Raw genomic sequence first — 18,436 nt, 5'->3', positions numbered from 1 at the left:
AAGATGCAAATACGCCATCTGATGGGATAAATTTACAATTAAAAAATATATTGCTTAGGCAATATTTTCTACATATATATATAAAAACTAGTAGTCCTCGTGATAATTTCTTTTTTTCTAATATTCCTAAATCTATATTTATAACCAACAAAATATATGATTATTTAAAAATAAAACTATAAATATCAGATCATTATTGAAAGTATTACTTTTGTAAAAATGATTTGTTGATATACACACACATAAACATACACACACACAGAACAAATATATTGCGCATTAGTTATATATTACTCTAATTAAATTTTTACGAAAATCATTTAAAATCTATATTATACATGTTTATAATGTTCAAAAATTTATTGCATTGAGCGCAAAATAGTGAAGTATGACATTGATGTACGGACAATCTTGAAAAAGAAAAGAAAATGTATATTATAAATCTAATAACTGAGATCGTATTATCGAAAAATGAATTATTTCTTACTGTACTAAAAGTTTCCATAGATATGACGAACATATTTGCTGCAGTTAATGTGCAAGGTACTCGTGATCTAATTAACATAAAATTAATAACTTTTCTCGTTCTAATCGAAGTTTGATACCATTCAACATTTATTCTGTAATCGATGGAAATTTTTGATAAAATTGAATATAATTATAACACTTGACATTTAAATTCTTAATAAAAAAAAATAGATTATAATATATTAACTTACAGATATTCAATCATACGATCACTATGATCCATAAGACGTTGAGCATTTATACTTTCAAAAAAGAGATGAGCTAATTGAGCATAAGAGAATGCCAATTGTTGAAGAAACTTGCTTGTTTCATCCATATATGTAACGGCCTAAACAAATGTCTATCTTTATGTGAAAAAAAATGTAAATTAATTGTTTAACATGTAGAAAAATAATCATTAATTTATACCTGCAGGCCTGTAATACTCATCCCAATCATATTGAGTCCTGCCTGCAGAAAGAAAGATGTGGAATAATAGGATTCCATAAGGTCGGCAAACCTTTATAGAGTAAATCGTTACATTTAGTAATAAAGTATTTTTTGTCATTACAATTTTAATGTGTTTAACATATTCACACCGGCATGTATCATTGGTGGTACATTTAGGACTGTCCCATTGGATAGCTTGTGTCACCAATGGTACATACACAATTGTCCCGTCGGACGGCTTGTGCCATCGGTGATATATATACATTGTCCCATTAGACGGCTTGTGCAACCGATGGTACATACACAATTGTTCCATCGGACGGCTTGTGCCATCGGTGATACATATACATTGTCCCATTAGACGGCTTGTGCAACCGATGGTACATACACAATTGTTCCATCGGACGGCTTATGCCATCGATCATACATACACAATTGTCTCATTGGACAATTTGTATCATTGGTAGGTGGTTCAAATCGCCGGATAAAAAACATATGAATGAGAGAACCGTCTCATGGCGAGAAAAACAAATTATATCACCGGCGTAAATGTGTTAATATCGCACAAGACATAATAAAAGGAAAAATAGTTTTAAAAATGAAGAATTTATAAAACTACGAACTCTATTGCTTTTTTGTGTCTATAAACGCATTCGGCCATATATTTATAAGATTTATCATGCTTTATAGAAGGATTTATGTCAAAATCGAAAGTCTCATTGTCTGCCACATGATGAAGTTGATACCTGGAATAATATTGATACATTTAATACTTGAAATATATTAAAATCTGAAAATTGTGTTCTCGTTTGAACAGACAAAAATTCTACCCTATTGTTGAAAATAATCCGCAAGCATGCTGTATGAAAATCAGAAACATTGTATCAATAGCAACGATCGTAGAAACGCAAATTACAATGGTTACATAAGAGTGAAGAATAATAAAATAATAATATCTTTGAGTATCTACGAAATATTCAACGTGATGTATCAATGGTCGTTCGCTTGTTTCGTTTAAGGTATTAAAAATAACTGGCTTCAATGGTGTGATCATAAATATTACCATTGCCGCGTATAAAAAGCCTAGAAAATCATGTAACAGTCAGATTTACTGTTAATTTTAACAGTATTTATATAATACTTTCTTCACCTGCGTATATGATGGTAAACCTTCTTCCATCTTTAGCATATTTTTTTAGAATATTTACTTCTCCAGCTTTAGTATATGAAATAATATCTGTTTGAATGCGGTCGATGAGTATCTTCATCTACAAATTAATAATTTGCTATTTATATTAACGCAAGAATAATCGATTATATACGAATAAAATAAACTACAGGAAAATACTAGATTTGATTTGAAGAATGCGGTAAGATGAACTTTAGCCGTGAAATAATGCGAGATATTATTTAAATACCTTCTCCGTTTTAAGCGCACAATTTATTATTTTAATTATACCACCTAAATCGACTATGAAAGGAGCCAAGTTTTCCAATAAAACATCTATATCATGAAACGAAGTTATTAAAGCACACATCTATAGTGAAAATAAAACAGAAAAAAAAAAGAAAAGAAACAAAATTAAATGACGTTTAAAATCTTTTCTATAAAAAAAAAAAAAAAGAAAAAGAGCGTTATTGATATAATTAATAGATACCTTGGCTATCATTTGTGTGCCGGCTAGTAAAAATAAGATTGATAAAGTGATATTTCTTCGACTGATCGTTTGATAAGGCCACTGGCCGATAAAGGATAATAAAACTTTATTGATTCTATAGTGACTACCGTCAAAGAAGTCCATTACGTTCGACTACTATTGAATAAACACTGGGAGAGAAATCCCCTTTCCATGTGCAATAGCACATAATGTATTCGGTAATTTTCTTCTCATCTAAGATTCCCTTAGTGACGATAATAGCTATAAGAGACATCTGTAATTATGTATACTCATGTGTGCGTTTACACACGTATTGACATTTACACGATGGCTTAGAATTAGCTGTTATTTCTGATAGTTTTCCTTTGACTTTGAAAGACAGATTATTGTGTCTTATATTGTTCAATCAAGGGAAAATTTGTTTTTGATTTTCTCGAGATAGAAATTTATCATGGAAGAAATTGATCAATATTATGTAATATAATAGATCTATAATACGAACGGAGTGGAAAATCAAATAATTTATTTTTAAATGAAACATGAAAAATTGATCGATATATAATTCGATTATGTTGATTACTTCGATATATCGAAAACCAATTCTACAACTAGACATTGATGTCGCTTATGGTGAATATAATAAAGTATGATTCGACATGGTAGATAATCGTGTTGTGATATTTTTTGAATAGTGATTAAAAATATATTTATTACAAAAATTCATTTAATTCCTTAGATAAAGAATTCTACTTCTTTCTAGAAAAAATTATATTTATAATATATATTATTGAATCAGGTAAGTGGATGACAGAAAAGTAATCTAACTAAAACAAAATTGTACGATATATATTATTAGTTTTTATTGATATCACAATTAAATACAATTGTTTTTCTTATAAAAATTTTTTATTAATTGATTATTAAATATATATATATATATATATATATATATATATAAATAGAATGTCTTATATAGAACATCGAACATGTACAGGTTATCTCTAATGTATATATTCACATATATATTCGTGTTTATAGATATATTTATTTGCTTATACAGGAATATAAAAAATGCAGCGAGAAGAAAAGCAACTAGATGCTGCCTTAGAGGCTATTATTACGAGAGTTAATGATTTGAAGACATCTATTGCATCAATGATATTTAAATTAGAACACGAGTATGAAACTTTAAATTGGCCAAATTTTCTTGATAATTTTGCACTTATTTCTGGTCATGTAGGTAAACTTAAAAATTAATTGAATATAGATCAATTTTGAACGCTATAAAAAATAATTGTTTTATAGTTGACCAGTTTATCCAAGATACTTAGTCATGACAAAGCACCAAGCCTAAGAAATCTCACAGTATTACCATTGCGCTTAAATCCCGAGAAAGATGAAGAATTACTTCGATTAACTGAAGGCAGAATTCCGACATTTGCTCATGATTCAGTACCTGATTATTTAAGAACTAAATTAGAACCTCAAGTGGAACAAAAAATGATGCAGTTAGAAGCCAAAGCAGCAAATTTAAATCATGAAGCTTCTCATGTAAGACAATTTTATATTTTTTATAGATATAAAATGAAATTTATAATATCAACTTTTTTCATATGTAATTTAAACATATTTATAACAACAAAAATATTTTCATGATGAAATTTGTATACTTTCTTAGATAAGTAAACATAAAAGTAATTTATTCTACTTCTTTGTTAATGTGCTAACTAAACCACAACTAGGAATATAATGTAAGCTACCATCAGATAGCTTGTATTTTTTTTTAGTTCCATTAGCTTTGGACTGTGATTAAGATAAAAGCTTGATGTAGAAAAATTTATTAACACACATATTCTATTCAGATGCATTTCATAATTCATTTATCTTTTACTCTTAACACTGTTAATTATTTTTATTTATAATTGATTATATGTATTTGTCATATACAGTTCATTTAGCAAATGGAACACAAGACACATTACTGTCTAAATTTCATGTAGGTTTTGATGGGTTTCAGAAACAAGTAGCACAATATACTAAAGTGATTAGTCATGTTTGGGATATAGCAAATAAGGCACGTGAAGAATGGGAAAGTGAAGCTGGTTCTAGAGCAACACAAGCACAAACCAGTAGTGCAGCAGATACTCATGCACTTGTTGCTGCTGTTGGAATGGGAAAAGGATTGAAAGTAATAATCTTTTATTTTTTAAAATCACAATATATTAATTCATTTTATTTAAACAGATACTACAGATATTATTCAATTACTTACAGTCCGACTCAGTTCCAATGGTTCAGTCAAATGTTAACCCCGTACCAAGTGGTATGATGGTAGGTAGACCTGCAAACCAACAACAGTCTGGAGGACAAGGACCACTTGGAAATACACAAAGTAATTAAATTATTCTAAGATATCATTAATTAATACTTTATAAAATTATATTAATTTTCAATTATTTTATTATAGTGGGACAAATGAACAAAGCTCCTAGTGCAATCAAAACAAATATTAAAGCTGCATCACAAATTCATCCGTATGGAAGATAGGAGATATTAATATTTTTATTAGAACATGTGACAACATTATAACTGAAAAAGGTATACATATGTACATGTGTATAACATTTATAGTTTTAATTTATTATTGCAGTTTTATTTAATTATATTTTTTTTTATTTTTTGTGCTATAATAGCATTAGATCGTGGGGATAATATTTTATTCATAACAGGAAAAATAGTTGCTTTTAAGCCTTGTTCTTGTAACCAACACAACCGATCTTGTAAGACTATTGATTCTGCTGGTGCTTGTAAAATTAATTGTAGACCAGTATAAATTTCTACTTCTTTTGATCTTTGACAATGATGTTTCCATAATTCTATTATATCATTTTCGATTATTTCATGGTAATTAATTTTGCCTTAAATACAAACAAATTTTTTTTATTACTTATGTGAAATGTATAAAGCATATAATTATAAAAAAAAATATTTTACCGTCTTTTTGTGGCATTACTTCATTGATTGGTTCAAAAGTATATCTTAATAATGTATCCTTCACATAATTTTCAATGCTAGAACATTGAGATCGTCTTGTAGCTTTTCGAACTCGTTTTTTTAAATGAAACTTATCTAAAATTAATTTCATTAAACTTTTTATATATATATATATAATTTAGGAAATAAGAATAAAATAAAAAAAATATATATATATATACACATGTATTTACTTTCTTTTACATATAATTCAACCACTGCTCTAGCAAGTACGTGAAAAGCATGTGTATCATGTGAATCTTGAGACATACTAATCCATCTTTCAGCTGCCTCTTGACATGCTAATCGTAAAAATGGTTGTCTTAAAAATGTACTAGTATCTAAATTTGAATTAGCAATTACTTTCTGAAGGCATTGTGACATTGGAAAATTATCAAAATATTGTGTGTTATTTGGCATTTCTTTTCCATTTTTGGATATAGAAAGTTTATGGTAACAACACGAAATCAAAATCAATAATTGTGCATTTTTCATATTACAAAATATTTTAGATACATATACACTTAAGTCTCCACAGGCGTGTAATCCAATAAAACAAAGATTATCAATTTTTCCAAACTCAGAGAATACAAGGAATTCTATTGTTTCTATAGAATGATATGATAATTTACAAAATGCAAATTTAACATGATTTACAGATGTTGGATATATTTTCATTTGTCTATTGCGAGCTATATTTATATTTGTTTCATTCCCATCTAATCCAAGTACTTTATATCCATATAAGTAGTACAGTAATTGAGAAACATATCCCTAGAAAAATAAATTATGAAGTTTTACTTCAATGTTATGTATCCGATCAACTTTTATTTTTATAATAAAAAATTGTTTTCTTACCAAACCACTTCCAAAATCAACAATAACATCTATCTTTTGTGTTTTACATTGTGCATGTATCAATTGTGCCAAGTGCATTATTTCATGCTGTTTTTTGGGATTTAATCCTTTTATAAATTGTTGTGGCACTTCTAATATTATTGAAGGATTTATATCTGATAATTTATTAATATATTTACATTTTTCTATGAAATTCTGAAGTGTTTTAGGCCATACAGGCTATAATATATAAAAAAAAAAAGAATATTAAACCATTGTTGCAAATTCTAAAATCTTTCAAATAATTCTTATAACGATAATTATTTAAACTTGCTTACCAATGTTTTGTTAACAACAAAGTTGTTAAGTTCTTCATTTGATAAAGATTGCAATACATCTAACCATTCTTTAGGAATATCATCCAATGATCTTTTAACTAATATTTCAGTAACTGGATGGTTATAAATCCATTGTGTTTTATGGAATAAACATAATGCATCTAGGAAATATTTAGTTAGCAATTCTTTATTCTGATGACAAAACGTCATAATTACGAATAGTGAGAAATAAATAATTTTACATCTCCTGCCACAATTATGATTAATTTATGTATTATACAAAGAATGATTTAAAATTTTTATTCAAATCATTCTAACTTTAATGTTTTCACTTGAGCAAATCGGAGTTGATTGAAGCGCCTTCTAATGTTACTTTTAGGAAACTTCTTTTAGTCTAAACTGTCTCACAAGACGCATGTAATAAATACCTTTAATTTATTGATAAAAAATCAATTTTTATTTATTCTAATGTTTTCTATTCAAAATCATTTCAATATAATTTCCACAAATATAAATATTACAAATGTAAAATTTCTTTCTATATGATAAGAGCTATTGATCTTTGCAGGAATACAGAACTAAATCTATAGAAAAGATTCTTTTATCAAAAAACACTTTTTATAGAAAAATATTAATATAATTATATTTAGTTTTTTTTTTTTCATACATAACATTATATGATTACGCAGCTATGCAAAACTACGTCTTATTTTATCAATTTTACAATATAGTAACAATAAATGTTTTTCCTTCTTTTTATTATATAACAAAACAAAATCTTTCATATCTACAAGATTTTACGACATTAACGCCAACGACAATCATTGAAAGCTCTATCGGTGAAATAGTTATTAAGAGCTTTCTATGCATGATAAGAAATACAATAGTATGCGTGAGTATATCAATTAATCTTTTCGTGCCATTTTTTTTATTTTTATAGCGATGGTTATAAAAATTCAGCTCCTCATAAACATTCTGTATAATCTGATCTTTCATTTGATACTTTGTTATTATTGAATTCTGTTTATTTTAAGTTTTAATTTGTCTGGGAAAAAATATTTATCTCGAATTTCTAACGATTGCCGCTTAGTGTCGCCCTATGAATTTCCGAATTATTTCTTTCACAATTTCTGAATAATTTTTGTTTGGAACGTAAATACATACATTGTATATATTATGTTATAAATATTTTGAGAATACTAATAACAATTTCGAAATTAAAGTAATTATTCTATAATAACTTATTTAGCTACTTCTGCTTGAACTTCTTCCTCTTGATTAAAAACAATCCAATTTTCCATTTTTCTATGCAATAAAGCATCATTGCTTGGTCCAATAAGAGCACGACCAATTTTAATATTTTTTTGTCCTAGTTGTAGATATTTTTCAGCAACTTCCATAATGTGTTCTTTAGTTACACATTTTAATTGTTCTCTGTGTGCCTGTATCTCATCATCAGTAAGATTATGAGTGAATTTAAGCATACCACGACTGCCTGGAGATATTGGAGCATCAACTTGTTGAAAGACTCCTAGTTTTGCTTCGTCTATTTCTCTTTGAGACAATTCGTAATTTTTAAGAAATTCATATGCTCTATCAAAAGTATCAAATGTTTGAACAGAATTAGGATCTCGATAGGAATAGAATGTAAATATTCCTGCAGAAGTCAACGTAGCTCCACCACCATAAGCTCCACCTTTTTCTCGAATTTCAGGATGCAAATAAATTGATGTAAGAAGTTTAGAGAGTATACGTAACACGGCATATTCTGGATTTGTATATGGTACTGTTAAAATTGCTTTTGAAGAATAATTAACTGTGTATGGCAAAACATAATGAATTGAACTTTCTTCAACATTATTATCATCAGCTGATGTAATGATATATGGCTCCTTTGCATTATCTTTTAATGATTCGTAAAATGTACCGATGCTTTCTAATATACTTTCTTTATGTTCACTTGATAAATTAATAACAGATCTTAAATGTTCTTTATTTAAAACATGTCTAGCAATTTCCTTCATTTGATGCAATATTGGAGTTAAATCTTGAAGTTGTGCTATACTCTTCATTCTTCCTACATACTGTAATCCAGATAAATTTTCTTTAAGTTTAGCAACTGAAGAAACCAAACTGTTAGCAGTACTCATTGCATACATATGTCCTTGATCAGCAATTCCATTCACTAAATGCGCTGCATTCATTTTAACTAATGTGTCAAATCTTTGAAGATCATCTAATGTTACATTATTAAATAATTCTGACCATAATTTCCACATATCATTCATGTTTCTGTCTAAACAATAAGATTCTATCATAACACCTTCTTCATATTCCATTACATTACTTTTATGTTCAGCAACATGATTCATAAAATTTAAGCCACCAGTTTTTAACTGTATCATTTGATCGAAAGTTCTATAATCATAATTTCTTGTACCCATTTTGGCAATAATATTATTGAAAAGTGGTAATAGATTTTTTAATTCCTGTGGTAATTTCTGCGTATTAAGAATTCCACGATAATAAGAAATTCCATTAGTTGGTTGTACACTCACTTGCAATGGAACACCAGAGATATTTAAATTTGTTAATTGATATCGTTCCACATCTTCTTTCAAGTCTTGTACTCTTAAAGTAGGAAGAACTTCTGCATCATCTTTTTTTTCCTGTTCAGCTAGTAGCATCAATCCTTCCTTATAAACATTATCTAATTCTTCTTTAGATAGTTCATTTAATTTTTTTGTTAACAATTCTCGTTCTGCGTCAGTTTTTTCAGCATCATATCTCTCATCAGGTGACATTGTTAATGTTAATCTATGATTGTTGTCTATTAAATAATTCTGTACTAAATTTTGTAAATATTGAGGATTCTTTTCCATTTTATTTATGAACTGTTTAACTGCTTCATTGATTCTCAGTGATTGAATAATATCACCATTATGATTCCATAGTGGTGTTACGTTAAACAACAGATGTAATCCAAAGTTTGAAGTTTGATGTTTCATACTTAATTCGATACCATGTAGAATAGCCTCTATATGATCTTTTTGAAAACCTTCTTTAATGACTTTCTGCAAAGTTTCGTCAAAAATTTGTTCTACTTTAGAAAAATCTTCAAGCTTCACTCCTTGTAGACTTACAATAAACATAGTATCTTTACACTGTGCATCATATCCAGTTATAGGACCAAAGCCGGTACTTATATTTGATTCTACTAAGCTTTTGTAAAATGCCGAATTAGGACCTTTCAATAATAATTGCGACAATACATATATTTCAAATGTTTTCTGCACATCAGTTATATCATTACATAAATGTCCTATTACAATAGAACCTTGCCTATTTGGATCTGCAATCATGGGATCTGGTCTACAGGAAATATGCTCATATTTAGGTTTATCCCATCGCTTTTCTGAAGGAACTTTTGATCCAGACGTATCGATCCTATCTGATAAGAAAAGATAGCGATCATTGATGAACTTCAAATGCTCTTCAAGTGGAAAATTGCCATATGAATAAAATCGTGCATTAGAAGGATGGTAATAAGTTGCATGAAAATTTAAAAGATCAGAATATTTCAAATTAGGAATAACAAGAGGATCTCCTCCAGAAATGATTGCATATGTGTGACTTGGTAGGATTGAATTTAATAATCGTTCGGCCAATATAGCTTGATTTTCATTGAAAACTCCTTTCATTTCATTAAAAACTACACCTTTAAAAATAATAGGACTATTTTTGTCATTTACATCAGCATGTTCTAATCTCCATCCTTCTTGTCGAAAATCCAATTCTCTAAGATTAGGCTTAAAGACAGAATCTAAGTACACTGATTGTAAATTCCTGAAGTCTTTTAAATTTTGTGTTGAAAATGGATATATAGTATAATCTGGACCAGTCATGGCATTCATAAAAGTAGCTAAGGATCTTCTGAGCATTTTAAAAAATGGATCTCTACAAGGGTATCTTTCGCTGCCACATAGAGTTGTATGTTCTAATATATGTGGTAGACCAGTAGAATCCATAGGTGTCGTGCGAAATCCAATAGAAAATACATTGTTACTGTCATCTCTGGCTAAATGTACATATTCTGCTCCGGTAGATAAATGTGTAAGCCTTACTGCAGTAAGATACATTTCATCTATTCTTGCAACTTCATCTATTATAAAACCATGCAGAACAGTTCCTTTTTTGAATTTATCAGATGGATAATGTATTACATCTCTATTATAATTTATTGTTTCATATTTTACATTTGCAGAATAAGGACGTTTTAAGCGCTGCAAGAAGCTCTGATGTTGTGAATAAGTTTGACGTGAAAATTTAAATATTCTTAACATTTTAGTTGATGATGCAAATGTTACTACTGAAAAAACCAATGATATATAAATTAATTATATTAATGAAAGATAATATTAATTTTATATTCACAGATTTGTACAATTGACCATATTTATATTGTTAATCAAAATAAAAATACATAATCATTGATCTAAAACTTATAAGTAATAAAATTCACAAGTATTCCACTTTAATTGTTATGAATTAAACAGAAATGTATCTTACAAGATTCCTATAATATATTTCGCAGTTTTATAAAGAGCATTTATTGAAATAAATCTAAACAAATACAATTTGTACAAATTGTACAAATCCTGATGCAATAAAATGATCATTAACGACACGTAATAAAAAATTTTACCTCGATTAATAAGATTTCGTAAATACAGATTTACTCTTTCGCGTTTTCTTGTCGTCCTAAATAAAACAATTTTATGAGCAATTCTAAACGTTCAAATATTCTCGTCTTTTTATCTTTTCACGTATAAGTCAAATTGAAAATAAGCGGTCGATCAAAAATTTTACCGATTTTGCAGACGATTTTAATCGAACATTGAAATAATAATCATTAGAGTGTTATTTTACAAGAATAAATTTGTAATTTGCTGACTAGTTGCGCCATTACGACGACAATCGTAATAACCTATAGATATCATACCGTGGACAAATCTCTAGATTTAATATTCCAGTTTTATTTATAACGATACAAAATAAATCGAACTTTATCTTTAATTCGAATTAGCGAGTTGCATCTTTATTAATAAATATATTGAAACATGAAAAAAAGAAAAGTTAAGAAAAGACGTTGGAGAGAAAGAAAGGCCATTGGCTACTCTTGAAATCGTTTGTCGAAAAATAATGACAACGTTATGTTCGAGCGGACCAATTGCATGCCGGAGATGTTAAAATGTCAGGGCGCCGTGTCGCGGAGGCGCTAAGAAATTTCTTTCTTCTCTCGAATGCGTACGTGTACCGCGTCGAGTGAAAGACGCAAGTTCTATGACGATCGAAAGAACGCGCAAAGTGCTATCGGTCTGACTTCCGTGGCCAATACAGAGAGCGAGACCGTCAACCGATTGTCGTCACACCGTGTTTGAGGTCCGACATGGGCCGCGGATGAGTGCTATCAACCGTGACCGATTTATGCCGGGACGATCGGCGTTAAAGTGTCGCGCGTTGTAGTTATGACGGTGAAGCGCACTCGATCATATTGCAAGCGCTTCGGCGAATTGTCGGTACGCGCGAGTGGAGGCTCTCGAATGGCGCCCACGCAGGACGTATACCGGAGAGTGCGATGCTAACAAGTAGTAATAATAGTAGTAGTAGTAGTAGTAGTAGAAGTCCAGCTGACTCTGACAAAATGGTAGGGCCCTCTCTATCGGCGGGAGGTTATAGATTCGTACGTGCTACATAATCCGGTACCGTCGCGGTTAGGGTACGATGAGTACTGATAATCATGATCAGTCCAAGCCCAAACCACCACCACCACCATCATCATCGGCATCGGCATCGGCATCGGCAGCAGCAGCAGCAGCAGCAGCGGCGGCGGCAACATTACCACCACCACCGCCACCACCACCGCTACCACCTCCACCTGCGATACCGCCATCGCCATCACCACTACCACCATCGTCTACGCGGAACAACGTCTCCGTCGACGAGTACGCTTTCGACGGCACGCGCATCAAGAAAGAACAAAGTGACATTTGTCTCGAGAACGGCGACGGTGCCGGTGCCAGCAACGTCAGTGGAGGCGGTAGTGGTGGCAACGGTGGTGGCAGCGGTGCTGGAGGAAACGTTGGAATCACGAAAGCCGGTATCAACGACAACAAGAGACCGCCGGCCACCCCCGCTCCCATTGCCGGTAGGCTCTCCAACGGCTTCCACGAAGGTGACCTACTTCAGGACATCATCGCGGCCAAGTTCACGACCCTGGCGAATCACGGCTCCACCGGCAAGAACGACAAGATTCGTCTGATGATCGAGGACAGCGTCAGGTTTAAACTCTCGACCTTCATTTCATTCTCATTTATTCCCTTTAATCACAACATTTTTTTCTTTTCGCACACCTGTTTTATTCTTTCTTTTTTTTTCTTTTTTTCTTTCTTTCTTTCTTTCTTTTTTTTTTATTTTTTTTTTTATTTTTTTTTATTTTTTTTTTTTCTTTCGATTAATTCAGAATTCACTAAGTCGAAGGTTTTGTTTCCTGATCGGAATACAGAATTGTCTTTTATAAGCATTCGTAATTAATTGAAGTATATATGGGAAGTGAATCGACGCAACCCAAGTCGCTTCGTGCTAATCGACAATTATAAGATTTATAAGATTGCTTTATAGATATACGATATAGCCAAATCTACTGATATTACTGGTCTCAGATTGTATTTTTTTCTTACATTGTACGTTTTGCCACAGTTGTATATTTGTACGAAACTATATCTTTTATTTATGATGAATTCTTCGCTCGGAAATAATTCGCGAATGTATCGAATTGTTACTCAACACATATTTGCATTTTATTGACGATGTTTTCTTTTAATACTTTATTACAATAGTCATTTGAAATATTTTCGAATTCGATCGAGTAATCGATATCGTGATTACTTCTGAAGTTAACTTCGAGTTCTTTCGAATTGTATTTTTGGCGCTCCTGTTTTAACGAAAAAAGGGAATAATTAGCATATTCATAAAAGAATTTGCACATTTCGCGTTCAGCACAATTTCTTGATGATTAATTCGCATGTACTTTCCATGTCAATCTTTACTTACAATTTGTTAATTTAAATAAATCCCTTTCTCATCGATTTTTATCCCGAAAGATTTATTGAGGATTAAAATGTCATCTAATAATATATTTAAAATTCTTAATAATTTAGTTGTTTTACAAGCGAATTTAATTTGTTTATTAATAATGTATAGATTCTTTGTTTAAAGACATGATATATAATGACGTCTTGTATGTTTGAAACAGTGAAGAATCAAAATCACGAGTTCAGGAAATATTTTCCCAAGTTGAGCAACTTAAAATAGAGGAAAAATTGTTGCTGTACCTGAAGCTTCCATTGTCGTTGAACAATACTGGAGGAACTGTTGATCCATTGAGGCAGCCATTAAATCCATTAGGAAATCGTTATGAAATTCATCAGACTATTATGTGGATCAAAACACATTTGGAAGAGGATCCTGAAGTTTCCTTACCGAAACAAGAGGTCTATGAAGAGTATAAGTATGTTTAAAATAAATAGATCATATTCGCAATGATAAGTATTGGTTTTCAATAAATTTTTATATTTATATAATATCTATTTACAGCATGTATTGTATAAGGAATTCTATGAAACCACTGTCAACTGCAGATTTTGGAAAAGTTATGAAACAAGTCTATCCACGGGTACGTCCTCGAAGACTAGGCACAAGAGGCAATTCTCGTTATTGCTATGCAGGAATGCGCAAGAGAGTTAAATTGGAAGCTCCAACGCTGCCTAACATATCTGGAAGTCAAACTGTGAGGCACATCTAATAAATTTTTTTGATATTTTTCTTTGTATCTTTCATAATATGTGTATAATTGTAAACAGAATCTTTCATATATTGATAAGTAATATAACATAGTAACAATAATATCGATTATTTGATATTTTTAGGAGGATGGTACAGAAGAAAATATTACCGAAGAAATGTTAGGCGCTGCTTCTACATTGATTAGGGAATGGGCAGAAAGTGTGTTAGGTTTTAAATTTCCAACTTTGAGTGCCTTAGCACGTCATCTTGTGGATAATCTTTGTGTCGATACGCGATCTCTAGCTGCCGTGTGCATTTTATGCGCTTCCAGGGAACCTGATACTTCATCCAACGAAGGTATATCAAATAAAATATAATGTGACGTGTTGTGATGCTACTAAAATCAATAAATATTTGTCGATAGAGCCAACGACTGGTTTGTCAGTTACATCAATATCTGGAAAACCAGGGAAATTAAGAGAAGCACAGATACAATTACAACGTAAGCTACAACAACGAGAGCATATAAAAGATCAAAAGCATAGGCACATTGACAATGTTACACAGGTATAGTGTTAAAATATCTGATATTAGAAATTTCATACAATAGAATATAAATCTAAACAAGTATAAGTATGTACAAGTATAAATATTTCAGAATCAGAATAAAGAAAAGATTATTGATAATAAAGCAGGAGTAAATAAAGGAAGTAAGAAAGTTAAGACCAATCAGTCGCCTCAGGGTACAAATACGCCAGCTGGACAATATGTGTTAAACAAACACAATTTACCTGCCACTGTGACAGTTCGGCAAAAAAAGGTTCTTAAAGCTAGCAGTCAACCCTGCAACAACGTTTCTCCGGAATCCAACTGTGATAATATAGTGGTACAATCGATCGAAGATGTTCAGAATAATAGCAGCACTAGAGTAGTAACGACCAATTGCGTGAATTCAAAGCGAGACGTTAAACCTAAAAATTCCAGAAAGCGTGCCAATCTTAATGTACCAAATCAACCATCGGAATCCAGTCCTGAGAAGCAAACAAAACTTGCAGAACAGCAGGTACATGAAAATGTAGAGCATTCCAGTATGTTGTTACCTAGGCTCTCATCTGTACAACGTGCGGGGAAAATATCAGTGATATTAGCTAGTAACCTGAAGCCTACCAAGTGTAAAGCCACAGAGGCTGTTAGTAATCAGCCTGCCAAAAACTGTGATATTGAATTGCCAACATGTTCCAAAAATTCCATCAAAATAAATGGTTGCCCAAGTAGTTTTGATTCTAATGGAAATGGAACTGAAACATCGACTCTTTTAACCAAGGATCAACTACGATTGTTGCAAGAAAATTCAAACCTCATAAGTAAGAATGATAAGCTTTGTTCTCTTGATGCGGATGCTTTGGATGATTATTTAAACGGGGGTAATAATTCTCAAGAACAAGAAGAGGAATTGTTGCAGTATTTTCAACAGAATAGTTCATCTAGTTCAGATGTAGAGGCAAATGCCATTACTGGAGACACGGAACAAATATCAAGATCCGATAAAGTGTCTCAGTTGAGATTAATATTAGAACAAAATCTAAAAGCTGGTACCGAGCATCCACCGATTGACATAGTATCCGCTACTATCGTCAGGCAGAATACAGTTAGTGAAAAACAGGAGGTTACTCAAACGCATAATTTGATACTTCCAACATTGTTAAATCATTCGAATCAAACTAATACGAGACGCAGAGTTAGTTTTGAAACTAATGTCGTTGAACATGTACAAGATTCCAATGTTGTTACGAATACCGTACCTCAAAGCCCAAATACGCGTCGTAGGATATTTAATTTCACCCCAATATCACCTGGTCCACATTCACCTATCAATGGTCGTGCTTCCAAATCTAATTCAGCAAACGCGAGTCCTTTCGTTTCACCACGAAATACGCCAGTGCCTCGGTCACGGAGTAATCTACAAGGTGGCAGCTTTAGATCTCGAGCGAGTCAAAAGTCTTTGTCGCGTTCCATATCATGCAGCATGCCATATACTGGAAAAAACGATACGTTTGTAGTACCCACCAGTGGTCCTGAATTAGTGCGACAGGTGTCGATGCCGCAATCACCTCTTACTTGTACAAAGTCATCCGAAGTACAGGTTGGTGGCAATGGAACGCACATCGCTATAACGTCGAAGCAAGAAAATCAAGGATCACAATGCCCTCCATTTTTAGCATCAGATTTGGCACCGCAAAAGCAACTGCTTATTAATTATCCAAGCCAGGAAAATTTACAAGAAATTAAGAATGTGTATCAAAGACCACAACCAACAGATCAGGAGATCAGTGAATTATTGCTTGGCAATAAACAATTTACTACTGAACAGCTTTTTTGTAGATCGCAATCTGTTCCTTTACATCGTATGGTAAATCCTGCATTAATGTCTCCTATTTCAACACAACAGTGTCTCTCAAGTTTTCAAAGTCATAGTTTTAATCCATCTACAAGCAGTTCAATAGCTCCTACTCCTGTACCTAGTGAATTCAATGACTTTGGTTCTATAGGTCAATCAGAAGGGACTTCATATTTATTAAACGACGTCGATCCAAACTTTATATCGGATGATCAACAATTTTTGATGAATGATAAAGAGATTACATCTGAAAATATAACAAATATTCTTAATATCCTGAGCGAAGAGGGATCGCAAAGTTTACAGATTCTTCCGGAACAATCTGGAGAAGAAGATTTGATAGATAATAATGGGATAGTTTTAGATACTTTACCAAATTCAAATATAAATTTGTCAGAAGAAGATATGCTGGATCCTTCGAATGTTCTTGATAGTTCAGTGAGTGGGGCATTGCAAAAGATCATACAATCTCGTTCTTATCCAAACACACCTCTTCCTGCACCAGTATCAACATATACACCATCTTACGCAGAAGACAGTAATGGTTCAAGATCATATCCTTCAACACCTCTGCATACAGTACAGTCTCAGGAAGTTTATCAAGAGTCAAACGAACCAATGCTCTCCAGTCCTACACTTAATTCTTTGAATTTACACGGAGATACAACTAGTATCGCCACATCGGATAACGGCTGTAGGAATGTCGCAGATTTACTCGAGACCAGCTTCCTAGGAGAGCCCGATGGAGAAGCCGATGATCTGGATCCTCTTAGCAATTTTGATGGATTGCAAGATGTTGATCCATTGACTCCCTTATTCAATGAAGTGACAGAGCCTAATCGTTGAGAAAGGTCTATTTTGACAGAGGTAACTCAGATATTGCATTCTTTATAGAAATTTATTAAATATTTTTTTATGTAGTCGCATGTTTTTCATCAATTATATAATATATAGTACTTTGTATAATAATAAGTAAATATATTATTCTGCAAAGTACATATTATCATCACAAGGAAGAATTAATGAATTTAAGTTCATTCACAGTGTCACAGATGTCAATGTATTTATGTTAAACTTTTAGCAATGGAAATACTACATTGAAATTTTTAACTATACTTATTTTTAGGCTACTATTTTATAATCAATTTTAATTACACTTTTATCTTTGCATCAGCCCAATTTTCTCTCTATAAATCTCTATATATCTTCTCTGCTATAAATATTATTAATGATTGCAATATATTATAATTATTGTAATTGAATAACTCTAATATTTATAAATTTATGATCACTTTTTGTCATAGTTTAATTAAATAAAATAAAAATTAATGAATTTACTCATTGATATAAAAAAAAAAAAAAATAAATAA

The 18,436-nt window shown here is 31.4% G+C and overlaps 5 protein-coding genes across 8 annotated transcripts; 2 read left to right on the top strand and 3 right to left on the bottom strand.

Moving 5' to 3' along the window:
* Positions 1–32: 32 nt before the first annotated feature.
* LOC118442507 (odorant receptor 13a-like) lies at positions 33–2,943 on the bottom strand. Of its 4 annotated transcripts, XM_085663970.1 has the most exons (9): positions 2,616–2,943; positions 2,376–2,495; positions 2,108–2,225; positions 1,788–2,040; positions 1,581–1,703; positions 937–1,027; positions 720–856; positions 488–620; positions 33–410 (listed from the first exon to the last, which is right to left on the bottom strand). In XM_085663970.1, exons 1-9 carry the CDS (start codon positions 2,757–2,759, stop codon positions 360–362), a joined length of 1,170 nt encoding a protein of 389 aa, XP_085520096.1. In that variant the 5' UTR covers positions 2,760–2,943; the 3' UTR covers positions 33–359. The 4 variants fall into 4 exon arrangements, with proteins under 4 accessions (XP_085520096.1, XP_085520095.1, XP_085520097.1 ...); XM_085663969.1 differs by having other exon boundaries at positions 33–620; XM_085663971.1 differs by lacking the exon at positions 2,376–2,495 and having other exon boundaries at positions 33–620.
* Positions 2,944–3,249: 306 nt separating this feature from the next.
* MED8 (mediator complex subunit 8) lies at positions 3,250–5,213 on the top strand. Its single transcript, XM_085663973.1, has 6 exons — positions 3,250–3,411; positions 3,676–3,851; positions 3,921–4,166; positions 4,633–4,803; positions 4,890–5,007; positions 5,083–5,213. Exons 2-6 carry the CDS (start codon positions 3,687–3,689, stop codon positions 5,160–5,162), a joined length of 780 nt encoding a protein of 259 aa, XP_085520099.1. The 5' UTR covers positions 3,250–3,411; positions 3,676–3,686; the 3' UTR covers positions 5,163–5,213.
* LOC118442485 (methyltransferase-like protein 25B) lies at positions 5,135–7,395 on the bottom strand. Its single transcript, XM_035868158.2, has 5 exons — positions 6,824–7,395; positions 6,507–6,725; positions 5,843–6,422; positions 5,610–5,744; positions 5,135–5,533 (listed from the first exon to the last, which is right to left on the bottom strand). The coding sequence occupies exons 1-5, from the start codon at positions 7,031–7,033 to the stop codon at positions 5,268–5,270; spliced, it is 1,410 nt and encodes a 469-aa protein (XP_035724051.2). The 5' UTR covers positions 7,034–7,395; the 3' UTR covers positions 5,135–5,267.
* Positions 7,396–7,572: 177 nt separating this feature from the next.
* LOC118442480 (presequence protease, mitochondrial) lies at positions 7,573–11,745 on the bottom strand. Its single transcript, XM_035868143.2, has 2 exons — positions 11,529–11,745; positions 7,573–11,192 (listed from the first exon to the last, which is right to left on the bottom strand). The coding sequence occupies exon 2, from the start codon at positions 11,164–11,166 to the stop codon at positions 8,065–8,067; it is 3,102 nt and encodes a 1,033-aa protein (XP_035724036.1). The 5' UTR covers positions 11,167–11,192; positions 11,529–11,745; the 3' UTR covers positions 7,573–8,064.
* Positions 11,746–12,128: 383 nt separating this feature from the next.
* Positions 12,129–17,912, top strand: LOC118442478 (uncharacterized). The gene is made up of 6 exons (XM_035868140.2): positions 12,129–13,164; positions 14,139–14,393; positions 14,480–14,672; positions 14,812–15,025; positions 15,093–15,235; positions 15,327–17,912. The coding sequence occupies exons 1-6, from the start codon at positions 12,608–12,610 to the stop codon at positions 17,910–17,912; spliced, it is 3,948 nt and encodes a 1,315-aa protein (XP_035724033.1). The 5' UTR covers positions 12,129–12,607.
* The last annotated feature ends 524 nt before the right edge of the window (positions 17,913–18,436 follow it).

Source organism: Vespa mandarinia, chromosome 24, assembly GCF_050613455.1.
Source record: "Vespa mandarinia isolate Hongniang chromosome 24, ASM5061345v1, whole genome shotgun sequence".
Classification (NCBI taxonomy): Eukaryota; Metazoa; Arthropoda; class Insecta; order Hymenoptera; family Vespidae; genus Vespa; species Vespa mandarinia.
Note: the sequence above shows the minus strand (reverse complement) of the source record. Positions and strands in the feature narration are given on the sequence as shown.